General features: G+C 48.3%; 1 protein-coding gene across 1 annotated transcript in view; it reads left to right on the top strand.

The window, feature by feature from the left end:
* Window positions 1-15,104, top strand: part of T265_05679 (hypothetical protein) — a gene marked incomplete at both ends in the record, with an annotated part of 44,782 nt that overhangs the window by 6,898 nt on the left and 22,780 nt on the right. Inside the window, 2 exons of the mRNA XM_009170744.1 lie at window positions 7,195-7,405; window positions 13,790-13,938. Coding sequence (XP_009169008.1) covers window positions 7,195-7,405; window positions 13,790-13,938 — 360 coding nt within the window. The remainder of the gene's footprint in view (window positions 1-7,194; window positions 7,406-13,789; window positions 13,939-15,104) is intronic.

Raw genomic sequence — 15,104 nt, 5'->3', positions numbered from 1 at the left:
TCTATCTGTGATGGCTTGATCCGGCCGATAAAGTGGGTTATTTGAACTTTCTTCTGTGCGCAGCATCAGAATGATCTGATGTATGTTTTGTTTTGTGGACCCAGTTGAGAAGCCTATTGTCGAATCCTCTCCCTAAGTGTGGTGCAGCCATCTAGGACTTAGTGCTAGGTTACTACAATCATTCCGAGGTGCCTACACCTCCAGACATTCACTCAGGCAATCTGGATAGAAACTGACAACAAGAACGCAACTGACATCGCCTGGCAGCCATATCATGTGGTAGCTCCAACCAGGCGCATTAGGGATCCCGTGGTCCTGACAGCACCCAAGCGTTTCGTGATCTCCTTCATACTCCTCTGCCAAGTCAAGTCAAGGGTTGGCCACCTCTCTGTTTACAACACTCTGAGTTGGGCATGTAAAACAGCACTCTCTTCGGCAAACGATGGTTCGGCATACGCAACACATGTCCCTACCAACACAGCTTCTGGTATTGGGCACATTCTTCAATGGAAGTACCCGCTGCACAACCGAAAACGCACTTTCTAACGGATTTGCCGACACCAACCCACACGAGCTATGGTTCTGAGACAAGATTGTCGAACACCTGAAGACGTCTCAGTTCCGCCATGGCATACAGGCCAAGTCTTACAGCCATACAACAAAACAGCCCGTACTGTAGCTTGGTACACACGTCCCTTGAGATTCAAGGATAAACCATTCTGACGCCATAGGTCAGAATGGTTTATCCTCTCTGTGCACCCTGAGGTGCTTCGGTCGACCGGCAGACAGCGATGATTTCCGAAGTCAAAGGCCATGTTTAAGCCTCCTGCCTCAACAGGCTCCACCGTCTTGTGTGTTCCTAGTGATAAGCTAAATGAATGCGTTAGGGAAAGCTGTGGTTAAGAAACGAACTTTCTGACTGGAAGTTTTGTGGTTCGAACCCAACCCCGGCTACTTCTGTCTGGGCTTGGGCACCGTGCCAGTATCTCAGCTGTCGTGCTTCCTTCGGGTAGCATGGCAGCTAGGTACCGAAAGGGCTGTACAGCGCAGAGGGATAACTGCTCTCTGTAAGATGCCTCTTGTTGAGTTCTGGCAAGCTTTTGCCTAGTCGGTGATATCTCGTGGTGCAAACGTATAGGTTCACTTGAGTCGTCTCCACGGAGGTGTGTCATGTTGAGGGGTTGCTTATAACGGGCAAGTGAAAACGTTTAGCTGCAATACACAGCTTTTGGTACATAACTGCCGTGCACCTCGAAGAGAGACTATTGGAAGAGACTACTATAACTTTCATTTTCAAATTTTCGTAGTGGAGAGGGTGTAATTGATTGTGGGAAGGGGTTCAATTTGGCGTGAGCGACAATCGCTACAGAGTGGCAGTCACTTGGGGGGAGGGGGTTCATTGCATCCTGTTAGATTAATAAAATGTGTTCACTGCTGGATAAGACCTGTCTATTCCCTAACCATTGAACCGTTGTGTCTTGAAGTTTGAAGCGTTTCCTTTCGATCTCGCTTGTGTTGGCTCACTCTTAGCATAAATCCGTCGCGAACAGGATGGACCTTACTGTGATGTGACGGTTTGTGTACCTTGGCTATACTGGGGGGTGTCCCCGTGACACTCTCATACCAGGTTTGTCAATGGTTAGAGGTCCGACGAACAGTCTCCTGGCCCTCCAGGTTGGGGGTTGGAACATGTGTGGCGACGTGTTCCGTAGAAATGGTAATGCATTTGCATTTCCCGCCAAACACCGCTGCCTTGCGGTTAGGCTTTTGAGCCAAAGGCTTTGGTTGAGGGTCCTAATTGTACTCCTGTCTAGGTGTGTGCGCCCTGAAAGTATGCCAGCCCTCGTACAACCATGACATTTACAGCTAATAACACTCATGCCTGTGGCTTGTGTACGTCGGAGTTCAGTCACAACCCTAAACACTTCGAAGTCTGTTTTCAAACCCCGAAAGCCTGTCTACCTAGCCACCTTTAATGTTCGTACACTGAAGCAAGCAGGTCAACAGGTGGCTTTTCGGCGTACACTGGATTCCCTCTGCATTGATGTATGTTGTCTTTTAGAAACAAGGATGCAGGACGCAAGTACTGTGATCGAACTGACTGCCCCCTCGCTCTCTTCCAGGTTCCGGCTGCGCACTTTGGGTGATGCAAAGACCGCTGCAGTTGGATATGCTGGGGTGGGTATTGTAATAAGCGACCGAGCTGAAGTGTCTCTGCTTGATTGGTTACCTGTTGATAGTCGCCTCTGTGCAGTTCGTTTGGTAACATCTGTGAGAGAATCTACAGCGAGTGAGGTTCATCGCGCTTTGTTTATTGTGTCTGCTTACACCCCAACTGACTGTAGCTCTGGATCCGCCAAGGACAGTTTTTGCTGAAGCTCTAGGTGCCCTTCTACAACAGGCTAAAAGCTCAGATATCGTTGTGGTTGCTGGTGATATGAACACCCAGGTAGGTAGACTAAGCGCTGCTGAGGCCAGATTGGGTGGACACAAGACGCACCAACAACGGGGATCGCTAGCTTCAGATGTTTCTTTGCAGCAAGAATTTCCGGAATAGCGGAAATCGCTTCACAACCACCTACCAACCGGTCCCGAATCCAAATAGACCACATCGCCGTCAATCACCGGTGGCGAGGGTCGATCACCACCTGCCGGTTCTTCTGGAACACCAACATGGACTCCGACTTTGCACTCGTACATTGCTGCTTTTTACTGCGCTTTTCAGGCGTACGCCAAACGCGCACACTTCGCTTAGCCACTGCAGAACATCTGTTTGCGGTACAACCCAGCCTACCTAATCCAAACATTGGATTTCTGATAGGACCGTGTCTTTGCTGGAGACCCGGTGACGGATCCATCCTGGACGCAGTCACAACTCCACCCGACGCATCATCTGACGCCAGACCGAGAGACCTGGTGGACCCGAAAGGTCAAGGAAATAGAAGATGCAAAGAACGCTGGAAGCGTGAGCAAACTGTTCCACTTGATTCGTTCGACTGGTCCTCGGAAAACTCTTGTAAGCGAAATAATCAGAGACCAAAATGGCTCTCTGATATGCAGCAAAGCAGAGCGTTTGGACCGCCGGGCACAGTACTTCCAACAGTTATTCAGCTGGCCACCTGCTACCTCCAATCCAGAATTCTGGTCTCTAACGGAAAGGTGGATCGTGAATATGGAGCCGCCTTTAGTCTCAGAAGTATCCCAGTGTATTTCCCTACTCGAGCGTCATCGTGCTGCTGGTCCTGATGACCTTCCACCTGCTCTTTTCAAGGATGGCGGTGGACTTCTCAGCCAGTGCCTGTCTATCCTATTTGGGTCTATCTGGGAGAAGAAGACCGTCCCAGACAACTGGAGTGAATCTATAGTAGTGCCCATTTTCCAAAATGGTACTCCCAATGAGTGTGGTGACCACAGAGGTGTTAGTTTGACGCCTCTTGTGACAAGGCTTCTGGCGTCACTGATTATTCGTCGTCTTACAGTGGCACGCAAAACCTTGACTCGTGAGAATCGAGCGGGATTTCGACCGGGTAGGGGCTGCTTTGACCACTTTTCACACTCCATCAGGTGTTAGAGCAACGCCACATGTTCAGACGACCCACAGTCTTGGTATCTCTCGAATCCAAGGGTACGTTCGATTCTGTCTATCGGTCAGTGATGTAAACTTGCTCAACAAGTTATGTCCCATAAGTTTGTAAACATAATCCGATTCCCATGTTCGCATACTTCTGGGCGGATGAGTGTATGTTGAGCTCTCCAAAAGCTTCCCTACAAAAATGGGTGTCAGACAAGGATGTCCACTCTCTCCATTCTTGTTCAACCTCATCATTGATAAAATAATGAGGCAAACGCTGAAAGGTCTTGAAAACCCCGGCGTTCAAATTGTTTCTGGTGAGAACCTTGTTAATCTGGGGTACGCAGATCATATTGCCCTCATCTTTGAAGACCAAAGCGAGGCACAAACCCTGTTAGATAGACTGACCACCATCATTCCATCATTTGGCATGCGCCTCGCACCTTCAAAGTGCAAAGTCATGCTTCAAAACGTAGTCTGTGAACATATCCCACGACAATTCAAAGAGAGTCACTGGAGGTTGAGGAGAACCTTACATACCTCGGTAGTGGCATTAGCTCTGGTGGAAGTGTGTCTGATGAAGTTGGTGCAAGAATCGCAAAGGCTCGAATCACGTTTGCTAATTTACGTCACTTGTGGCGTCAAAAACGCATCTCACTAGATCTTAAGGGTCGCGTGTATTGGGCTACAGTAAGGGCTGTGTTGTCGTATGGGTGCAAGACGTGGCCTATGCGGACAGGTGATGTGAGGCGTCTTCAGGTATTTGACCACTTGCTACTCAAAAGCGTGGCTAATGTTGGATGGCGTCAGTGTGTTAGCAACGAGGTGATTAGGACGCCGGTATTTGATTGTGCGGCAGTTACTTCAATCGTGGAAAACATACAGAATCACCGGCTACGATGGCTCGGTTATGTGCTACGTATGCCGAAACACCGTCTACCGAGACGAGTGTTGTTCTCCGTGCCTCCTTCAGAATGACGCAAACTGCGAAGTGGACAACGCATGACTTGGCAGGAGGATGTGAAAGAGAACTCGAAGAACGGTCGTGTTCCTGTCCTGACGAACGACGACCCAGTGACTGTCCTGGTTGTGACGATCGATTGACCCGCCAGTCAGGACTTCCCAGTTAGGTAGCGTGGCACACGCTTGAAACCCACTGGGCAACTTTTTGGCTGCAATTTCGGGGTTTTGCGGAACAGGTATTTTGTTCATAGTCACACCACGCTCGTTTGAACGGTCGTGTTCCTGTTCTGGTGTAATTATTCCGGTGAGTCCACACCACCGGGAAGTCCTGACTGGCGGGTCAACCGATCGTCACAACCAGGACAGTCACTGGGTCGTCGTTCGATGAGTCGGGGGTTCAAATCCCGATACGGCCATTGGATATGCACTGCTGATGAGCTCTAATAAGAGCGAAACTCGAGTCCAGTGCTTCCCTTTCGTGTGGACTCACCGGAATAATTACGCCAGAACAGGAACACGACCGTTCAAACGAGAGTGGTACGACTATGAATGAAATACCTATCCCGCAAACCCCCAAAGATCACGAAGAGTTCTATGTTATGCACCAGGATGATGTCCCCATGACCCCACCATTGCTTGGCTGGAGACATTGCAAGAAATGACGGCTACTCGATGTCAGTGGCGTTCGTGTAGTCAGTTTCTTTCCAGTTTGTCTGATTAAGCACTTAGACCTGTAGGAACCCCAGAATGCATTGGCATAGCCCAGCGCTAGTTCCCCTCCGTAACCCTTTTTTTCATTTCTTTTCACTCTAGGGCTTCAACTATAATTAGATGAGCTTTAGGGTTGGACGGTAGGGAAGCATCAGTGTCAACACTGGTGTTGCTGTCTTTGATCTCACCATAATCCCTGTTCCCGTTTTCTGCACAGTATTTTATGGCTCTTTACACACACACATTCGCATCCACTCACACACCGGTCCATTCACACTCATGTAAATCGATCGCAGTTCACTGTCACCTTACCGATTGTCGCCCCCTGTTGTACGCACTTTCGGCTACTGACTGTGCGCGCGGAACGTAATGGTGGCAAACTGACTTTTTGCCGTTTCGTTTGTTAACATCTGACAACAACAATGTGCTCATACGTATCCTCCTGTGCCTGTAAACAAGTAGCTTAGTATGCTTGATCACTGGGTGAGGAATTCTTTTACTCAGTTATCAGAATGGAGAGTATTGACACGAGACACTGCAACCGTCGATGAATCCTGTTACCCGTAAGCAGTTTTTAGTATGGGTTTCATGACCCACTTGCGGCTGCCTTCTAATCCATCCGTGCTTCAGGACAGTTATCCAAAATTCCAAGTTTAATGCACTTCAGCTGGTGTTTTACATTCCTTGTCAGAATGAAGGAAATCACCTCCGGAGCTACATTTTTCATTGCCCCATCGGTACGTGTTTTTAATTCAGATCTTAACTGTAGCACCCTTTCGGGGTCTAACTGCTATGCCACTAGAAGCGAGCACGAGGTCTGGGATCCTGCCAAATCGCCCAAGCCTACACAGGAAAAGTCGAGAGGAAGAGTTCGGGTTCGAACCACGGACCTTCCGGTCAGTAAATTCGCGCGCACGCGTTTGCAACTGCCATCAGGACTTCCCAAATTGTTACTCCTGTGACAGGTTTGCGGAGTGAGGATGAGGAGTCTAACCTCTGCACATACCCTAGACTTTTGGGAAAAAAATCGTTCAGCTGTAGCACCCTTTCGGTGCCTAACTGCCATGCCACAAGGGCTAGGATACTGCCAAATCGCCCAAGCCTAGACAGGAAAAGTCGAGAGGAAGAGTTCGGGTGCGAACCACGGACCTTCCGGTCAGTAAATTCGCACTCTGACGACTTAAACCATCTCACCCATGTGGCTTTTGGGCTAAGCCTAAGTCTAAACAGTGTGTCGTAGACCTCGTCTGTTGCTCTCGTTATTGCGGACCAGAGTGGTTGTCTATGGAAAAAACACTTTGTCCTGAGCTCAAGATAGCTCAGCGGTCAGGGCACAAACTTACGGGACCCGTGGTTCGAAACCAACCTGAGGAATCTCGACTTTTCCTGTCTAGACTTGGGCAACCTGACAGTATCTTGGCTCTCATGCTTCGTGCGGATGATGTGGAAGTTGGGTATCGAAAGGCTGCTTCAGCTGAACGATCTTAGTCATTCTCTTCAGACGCCATGAAACGGCCATCGTGAGTGATGAAACCATTCACAACTGCCTAAGCGACTGTTAAAACTGAACCCTTCGGGCGCCTTTAAAGTGCCCTGACGAGGTAGCGGTAATCAGTCCACATTCACAGTATTTTCTTGTTATATCTGATTGCTGCCCACGCTCTAGTGCCCAGTGCCGTAACTACACTCACCGGCAAGGGACATAACAGCTTTATTCCTAACAAGCGCTAGCGTTCAAGTTCAGGGGCCTCGCGCTATGCTTTTAGAGACACTGTCTTACCTCGATCCAACACTGTCTGATCGGCGCTTAGCGGAGTTTGAGGGTCTCAGTAAAGTACTCCGGGATAATCTTCAGAAATCGGATATTGTTGACAATTCTGATGATCTTTGATTTGTGTTCAATGTGTTTTTGGCCACACTGAAGCCATTCACACTTCTATCTCATCCAGGTTGCAATTACGCACCCCTCTTGATCGAGTGTTCCAAGAGGTCAAAACATTCCGGCAGCGGGCCATCGCTGACACGATAGGGACTTTGAAGCGAATGGAAGCTGCTCGTACAGAGTATCGAGGTGCATTACTGTGGATGAAGAACGTGAGCGAAGAACTGGATCCAGACACATACAAACAGTTGGAAAAATTTCGCTGTGTGCAGGCTCAGGTGAGTGATTCGTTTGTGTCCGAAAGTGGACTAGTTCGTTCCATCTCTAAGACAGAAACAACACACGATTAAACCACCAAGCGGTTGGCTTCAGTTTTGCCTTCTCCTTTAGAAAAGATTTGGCTTGTATTTTTTTTACAACTCTGACCATTCGAGTGTTCCTTTGTGACTAGTGACAGCTTATCAACGTCACATTGGTTTCCTGTCTGTTTCCATTAATCTACCTTTGAATACCGGTTTTACCCGGTTGAAACTAGGTTTTCTTGCCCCCTAACAGGGCACCACAAAACTCCATCTGCAGAAGTCCAGCTTGAATGGGGTGGTGATACACTAACTTCTCGTGTGTTGTTTCTTCTGGCATTGGAAGAAATTCAGTGTGTTCTAGCTTCTGTTAACATGCACACAGGATACCCCGCGAATAGATCCAGTTACTGGTACACACCCCTGACGACAGTGACTATCCTGTTCGGTTTCAAGAAAAGAACATGCCGCCAGATAACCGTCTATCCACACGTGTCCGACTGAGGGACAGTCAGTAGCTTTATACTTGAAGGTCACGGTAATATCCAAGCGCGTGGCCAATCTACAAAACCTTAGCCAGTTGCATTGCGATGGATCGGCGAGAATCCTCGGACAGCCCACCAACAACTCGGTTTTGGGTCACCTAGTAGACATAAGTTCTGGAAGAGGATATGGTCACCACCACAAAGTTCTCGCCGATATCGGTTCAAAATTTATTGCAGTTGCGCGGGTAGGTAGACTGAGATATTCGACATCAGCCCAGGCTTTCAGCTGACTACGGTACCGCTGGCACGGTTTACCAGCAAGAACGTCTCAGGTCCGTGCTTGGATGGCGATGATCAGATCTGACCTCTCTAGTTGAGCGATGCCACTTCCACGACTGCGGACCTTTTCACTGGGCTAGCACTCTTGGATACGTACTCTGAGGATCTTTTTCAAACACCAGTGGTTGGAAATCTTCAGCCTACGAGTGTCTGAGACACGTCGGCGATGATTCGCCAGCATAAAATAAGGCAGATCGGATGGAAAACTAACAGATTCGGACCTTAGTCTCCTTTCTCTAGTACACTCTTCCGCTGTAGGAACTCTCTGCGAGCATTACCGCACGGATTTTGACTTCATTCTTAGTCTGACCTTTCGGAGCCTATTCTTGTGAGCGCGCAAACATTCCTTAGCGCCAGGGCTGAGTAGTGATGGTGGAAAGACATTCATTCTCGAGGTATCGACTTCAATGGCGACGTAAGAGGCGCACTGCAGGTTCTATTGAAGACCTGCCGTAGATTGCGGTGATCCCTTGCGAGGATCACCATGTCGATTGATACATTCCGTCCAACCGCCACTGCATGGCGCATTCTCCAGTAAACTGCACGGTTGAACAGCGTAAAAGACAGCGGACAGCCTGCCGAACCGTAGGCAGCGAGCAGACAGTTCTTCGTCGCACATGCGAACACATGCCCTTGTAGTAAAATCTCACCAACCCGATTAACTTCGAATGGATACCGTCTGATTCCAAGTTGTCCCATAACACTTTTTGGTCCACACAATAAAACTCCCACCGAAACTCGATGAAGCAGTCCACTGTTGGCTTTTGATATTTCTCTTCGTCCTGGAACTCAGATAAAGATTTGGTCCGTGCTTTCTTTTCTTGGATGAAAACTTGCCTGGTTCGGTTCGTTGCATGAATGTCCTTTGCTAGCAGAGCGATGGCACCCTTTCCGTGCCTAGCTGACCTGCCACCGGAGTGAGATACTGCCAAGTTGTCTAAGCCTAGACAGGATCAGTCAAGATGCCGTGTTTGGGTTCAAACCACGGACCCCCCCACCCCCGATCGGTGGTTTTGCGCCTTAACCACTGGACTGTCTGAACACGCTATTTGTCACCCTGTTTGTGAAGCGTTAGTAGAACAGAGGTACTCCAGTAGTATGACAACACTTCGATGCCCCAGACTGGCACGAGGACGGAATGCCATCTTCACTAGAGGATTTGTGACTTTGCGGTCGATCGGTGATTCATCTTTTGCTGGAGGACAACAGCCAACGTCGTATGAAAAATAAGAGAACTCAGAGTGGAGACGTACGAATGAAAGATATCTTAAAATGTTCTGCCCATCGAAAATCCCCCCCTGGTGTCCGGAACGGTTGCACCAAATGTAATTTGTAGAGCGGACTGAGTGGGCAACTATTTTCCAGAGGCTTGTCACAAAATGCGAAACAGCTTCTAAGAGTCACCGACGTTTTATGCAGTTTCCCTAGTGGTCGCAACTTCCGTTGGTCTTGACAGATTCGGTCGCTTAGTGTTGAGTCTTGCTGAACGGTAGTGCAACTCTGTGTTGGTCCCTTGGCTTCCTGCTCCGCCCACCATCATATATCGAAAGGCACAGTGGCTCTACACAGCCCTTTATGGAGACAAAAGAAGAATCATTAGATCTGTATTTATAGGGTAGTTACAGAGTGTTCTACAAGGTCGTGCTAGAATCACCGTGACGGGGCGAGAATCGTCGAGTCAAAAATGCTCAGTCCCGATTGGCTTGCCTTCTGACTAATCAGAGCATGCCTTCGTTTGGTCCGTGTCCTGTACGTGACATCCGTCCAAATGATGTGATCGGTTTTTAGGGACGGCTGGCCACCGAATACGCAGTAGTTTGGCTTGGCCCTTTGAGATCCAGTCCTTCTACTGACGTGGTGTAGTTCCTAGGCTCCTAGTAGCAGCACTCTGAATTGCAGCTGCTGCACTTAGCCATTGAGCCTTGACGTCGTCGAGCACTACTGGATATGCTTCGATTTTTTTTCGTGGACGGCGTTACATGGAGTTCGCCGCTTGCCCAGTTAGTATTGTATTGTATTTTCTAACGGGACGAGCTCTCAGACGAAACCCAAGCTTTGTTCGTGCGAGAGTGCAGTCTGATTGGGGGACGAGATGGCTCAGTGGTTATATAGCGCCAGTTTACTGCTTGGAAGGTCCATGGTTCGAACCCGACCTCTGCCTCTTGACTTCCTCTGTCTAGGCTTGGGCAACCTGGCAGTATCCCAGCCCTCGTGCTAACTTCGGGTGGCATTGCACCTAAGCACCGAAAGGGTGTTACAGCTTAACGATTATCATTTTATTACCGCAGTGTGTTTCTGTTATGCTCCTCTGAATGAACGGGAATCTCTTGCGTATGCCCTCCAGCTGGATTCCATTTGGATACAGTCAATCTTATCAGATCTGTGCCGATCGTTTCAGTAACAAGTTGACAGGTGCTTCTTACTTGTCGGATGCGTGTGCTGGTGACGCACAACACACGATTAAAATCAGCGAAGTTAACAATCCTGTTACCATTTTCACAGCAAGCTCCGATATCGTACTTTCCAAGAATGTGACGCGTGGAGCCACCGTCCGGCGCGTTCATTCCAGTCACTTCTCAGTATTTTGCCAACCACTTCTCAAAGCGTCGTGAAACTCGTCTTTGGTTGTTGGTCTGTTCGCCGAACTGGATTGCGGCGAACAGAACGACCAGCAATGCACCCAAACTATCTATATTCTCCAACAACTCCACCGAACTCACCTTTGGTGTGCTGTCCGGAACCGAGTCTTAGTGCGTGTATGGCCGCGACATTGTCGTCGAATGATGAACCTTTGGACCTTTGTGGTGCAGTCCTCGAACCGACAGAACATTTAGGGTCCGGTTATTGGGTTCCAAGGCTATACCATATTGACCGGAACTTTCTTGTAAATCACTGCGGTAGAGGCAAACGGTAACTGTGTCCAGGTTTCCGTACTTCGTGTTTATCAATCGCATCATCGTGGAGAGCTCGCATGGCAGTGGCTTGGCTTCGAACATCCAAGAGGGTGCTTACATTCCAACAACCAACCCGATCAAGTTTCCTAAGACTGAGTTATGTTTGTGCTTGCTTTCTGGTCACTCCAGGACAACCGAACTTCAGCGCAACAGTATGAGTGGAGCTGTTGGACCAAATTTGATCTCATCCTTTCATACCATTGGATCTGCTTTGACATGCTCGCCAATGACAGTTTGAAATCAGGCTTTCTAACCGACTCACCCAAGATGTATAATGAACTGTCATTCTCGTTATGGGACGCCCTTTCAGTGATGGAAACTCCTCGGCCATCAGAAGGCAGCCAGTAAGAATTCCTCAGTAGAGACTATCTGGTAGCAGACCATTTGAGAGCATCTCACTTGGGGGACGAATTTACTCTTCTCCATGCCGAAACTTTGGAGGACCGTTGCGCATGTTTCCTCACCTTGACTGTTGCCGAGCTTGACGAACCATCCGGCTTTCGACTCTTACCTAAATCGATGCAGCAAGCAGGTGCCAAAAGACAGCACCGGCATAGCAGGACATCTTCAGCGACCCCTATCAAACATGTGATCCACTCCCAGTTGTCCATCCTTCCTCTATGAAGGAAGCTACTCACAAGTTTGCTGAAAACTCTTCGACAGCCCACAACCGGCTTCGCCCTTCTTGGGGCTTATCAGGTAGACGCAGTCCCCGAGTTTCCGTCAACCTTATGTTCTACTTGAACCGAAATCGGGACTGATTGCGACCAATACACTTATTTGCAAATCAATTTGGTTTTCACAAGAGAATCAACCGAATCTCTCGTTTATGATATTCTTCAACTGAATGTGCCGCACGCAGGTCGCCTCATGCTTCAGTTGGTGAGATATTCAGGATATCGCAGTATATTTTCATAAAGGAAATCGTACCAACTAAAACCTGAGGCGGTCTGTGTGCAGCACATTCAGTTGAAGAACATCATAAACAAGAGGTTCACTTGACTCTCTCGTGAAAACCAAACTGATTAGCAAATGAGTGTATTCGTCGCATCCTTAGTTTTAATGGAGATTTTATCCTTTACGTGAAGCCAGTCTTTGCCGAATAGCCGAGAACCACTGTGCAACGGTTTCATCCTCACTGGGAATCATCAGCCCCGTGCATGTCACCAAGCCTGAGAAGGTCTCGAACCGCGGCGACCTTCGGTTAGTAGTTTGCCTGATGCAGCATGGAAGTCGAGTTTCCCTGAATCTGCATTGAAAGAGTTTACACGTTCTGGTACCCTACTGGTGTTTCGTTTACCCAAATGGGATACAATAATCGAGCACTTCGCATTACATGATCCGTGGGGCGTATAATTTGGGCTTGCCTCCATCTGATAACTCACTCTAAAATTCAGTTACACTGTTAGAAGGGGTCAAGTTTATACAGAAGTAGAAAAACGAAATGAATAAAGCAGGTCAGAGCGATGTGCATCATTGTGAAGCTCGGCTTGAGGACAGTTGAACCAGTCATGGTTGTGCGGCAACGAAGCGTCATTACTGAACCCTGATGTTATGCGGTCAATGATGATGATGATGATGATGATGAGAGTCGAATCCGTCCATTCGCCCAGGAGTGTCCTGGTCCCATACTTCAACACGCTTCGCAACATCCTCTTACCTTGCATTCCCGATAACTCAGCTGGGTACACAGCACTCCATCAGAATGCGCAGCTGATCTATTTGACAAACCCGTGACAAACTATTCACGTTCTCACTCGGTGAGCAGATCAATAACCGTATCCTTCACAGGCGTTACTTGTAGATGACTTCTTTCGAAAACTGTTTCACACCAGTATTCAACGTATGACGACTGTATTGTGTGAGTGCTAGAAGCCCGATGTTCATCGGTCATAACCTCAAACGAAAAGTGTGACCGAACATTATGCGCACGCCTCGGTGGATAATCGTTCAGATCTACCGCTCTTTCGGTGCCTAGCTGCCGTGCTATCCGAAGGAAGCTCGAAGTCTGAGATACTGTCGGGTTGCTCAGGCCCGGACAGGAGCAGTCGAGATGCAGAGGTCGGGTTCGAACCACGGACCTTTCCCTTGGTAACGTCGCGTCTTAACCACTGAGCCATCTCGAGCTTGGTTGTATCACTCCACCGGCGATATATTCCCATTGTTCACCGACGTTGACCTGATCAACATTTCACACTTTTAGAGCACACTTTACTTTGTGTCTTTAGCTTTCAATCTCTCTTCCTCCGTCTCGCTTGGCGAGTCAACTCTGAAACCAATTATCTCGAAGGTTAATCCGTTTCATTTTACCAGACTCCCAGTTGAGTAGACTAATGGGACAATAAGTTTGTCTTGAATAGTACAACGGGGAGGCGGTCAAAAGTAGTTTTCTAACTTGTCTATTCCAATGCATTTCTATTGATCGTCCTCAGCCCTGAACCTTGTACTCTCTGCGGATCATTTAAGAATGCACTCAGCATAAACTGGAATTACAAGGTCTAGCTTTCGTTAAAATTTTGACCGACTATGACGATGTTCTCTCCGTTTCCTTAATGTTTCGGACTCGATTTCCCCTCCTGCCCAAGGTTCGCAAGACCAAATCCACCTTCGATCGGCTAAAGATTGACAGTATGCAGAAAATTGACTTACTCTCTGCTAGCCGCTGCAATATGCTCAGTCACGCGCTGGTCGGCTATCAGAACAGTATGCTGACCTTTTTGGAGAAAACATCGGGGTAAGTCACTCTAAACTTCGACTGATTTGTGTTGATGGATGATGAGGGGAGATTTGTTAATGCCCCATCGAGCTTTCGTCCCGTCAGTGAAACCAACCTATACTGAAAAGCCGAGAAGCATTGTACACGTGTTCCAGCAGTGCGCACCTCTCGGAACTCAGAGACTTTCGAACTCGCGACCTTCCGGCCATTGGTTGAACACGTAACCGTTGGGCCACGAGTGCCAAATCAGCAGCTCTCACCTAGACAGGATATAACGCCACGTCGTCACGTGACCACGCCTGTTGAGTGGCTCTTCGATCGATGGATTCTCAGAAGGGAATTATACACATTCAGTAAAGTTAACCTTCCCCGGAACTACTTATAGGCGGGTTGTAGAATGAATGATATCGCTGGTTGTACTGCTGTTCAGTTCGAAGGGTTAAGCCTTCAGGCACTGGCCGGAAGGTCGCGGTTTGGAAACTATCCGAGTTTCGTGAGATGCGCTCCGGTGATGACTCCCAACAAGGATGTTTTCTGTTGGTCTGTGAGCAGGAGGATCTTGCTGAAAATGGCCGGTGTCAATACGTAACGCAGCCAACGACAAATCATCGTTAACTTAGCAACACACAACTGCAGCAGCTTATCATTTGAAATCACGTGACTTCAACTTCTGTTTGCTTTGCTGATTTCGCGACCGTTGTCTTTAAACCACAGTGATGGTTCCACAACAAGCCCACGAGCAAAATCACTACACCAAACAGAGAAATTTTACCCTTTTCGCTTGTGGCGTCCATTGAGAATATGGTGTTTTCGTGACCCTGCTCACCGCGCACTCGATCCAGTCGCTCACTGTTCTTGCCGATTCCGACTGATTTTGTATTTCGTTAGTTCTCACTGTCGGCTTAGCCTGGTTCGTCTTTATTGTCACTAGCTATCGATCTTTGTTCTCGTTCACGCCGAATACATACATGTGTGATATGTATCGGAATCGGGTACGAGCAACGGATATACGCGACCTGAGAACGAGCGCACAAATCCCCAGCTATGACGCGAGCCCAACCACTTCTAGCGCACACACAGAAGAAGATCAGACCTTCAGAAGAGGGCTTTTACTGCCTCAACCAAAGGCTCATTACAGTGGGAGCAACGCCGTATATATATATATATATATATATATATATATA

This window comes from Opisthorchis viverrini (genome assembly GCF_000715545.1).
Source record: "Opisthorchis viverrini unplaced genomic scaffold opera_v5_111, whole genome shotgun sequence".
NCBI lineage: Eukaryota > Metazoa > Platyhelminthes > Trematoda > Opisthorchiida > Opisthorchiidae > Opisthorchis > Opisthorchis viverrini.
Note: the sequence above shows the minus strand (reverse complement) of the source record. Positions and strands in the feature narration are given on the sequence as shown.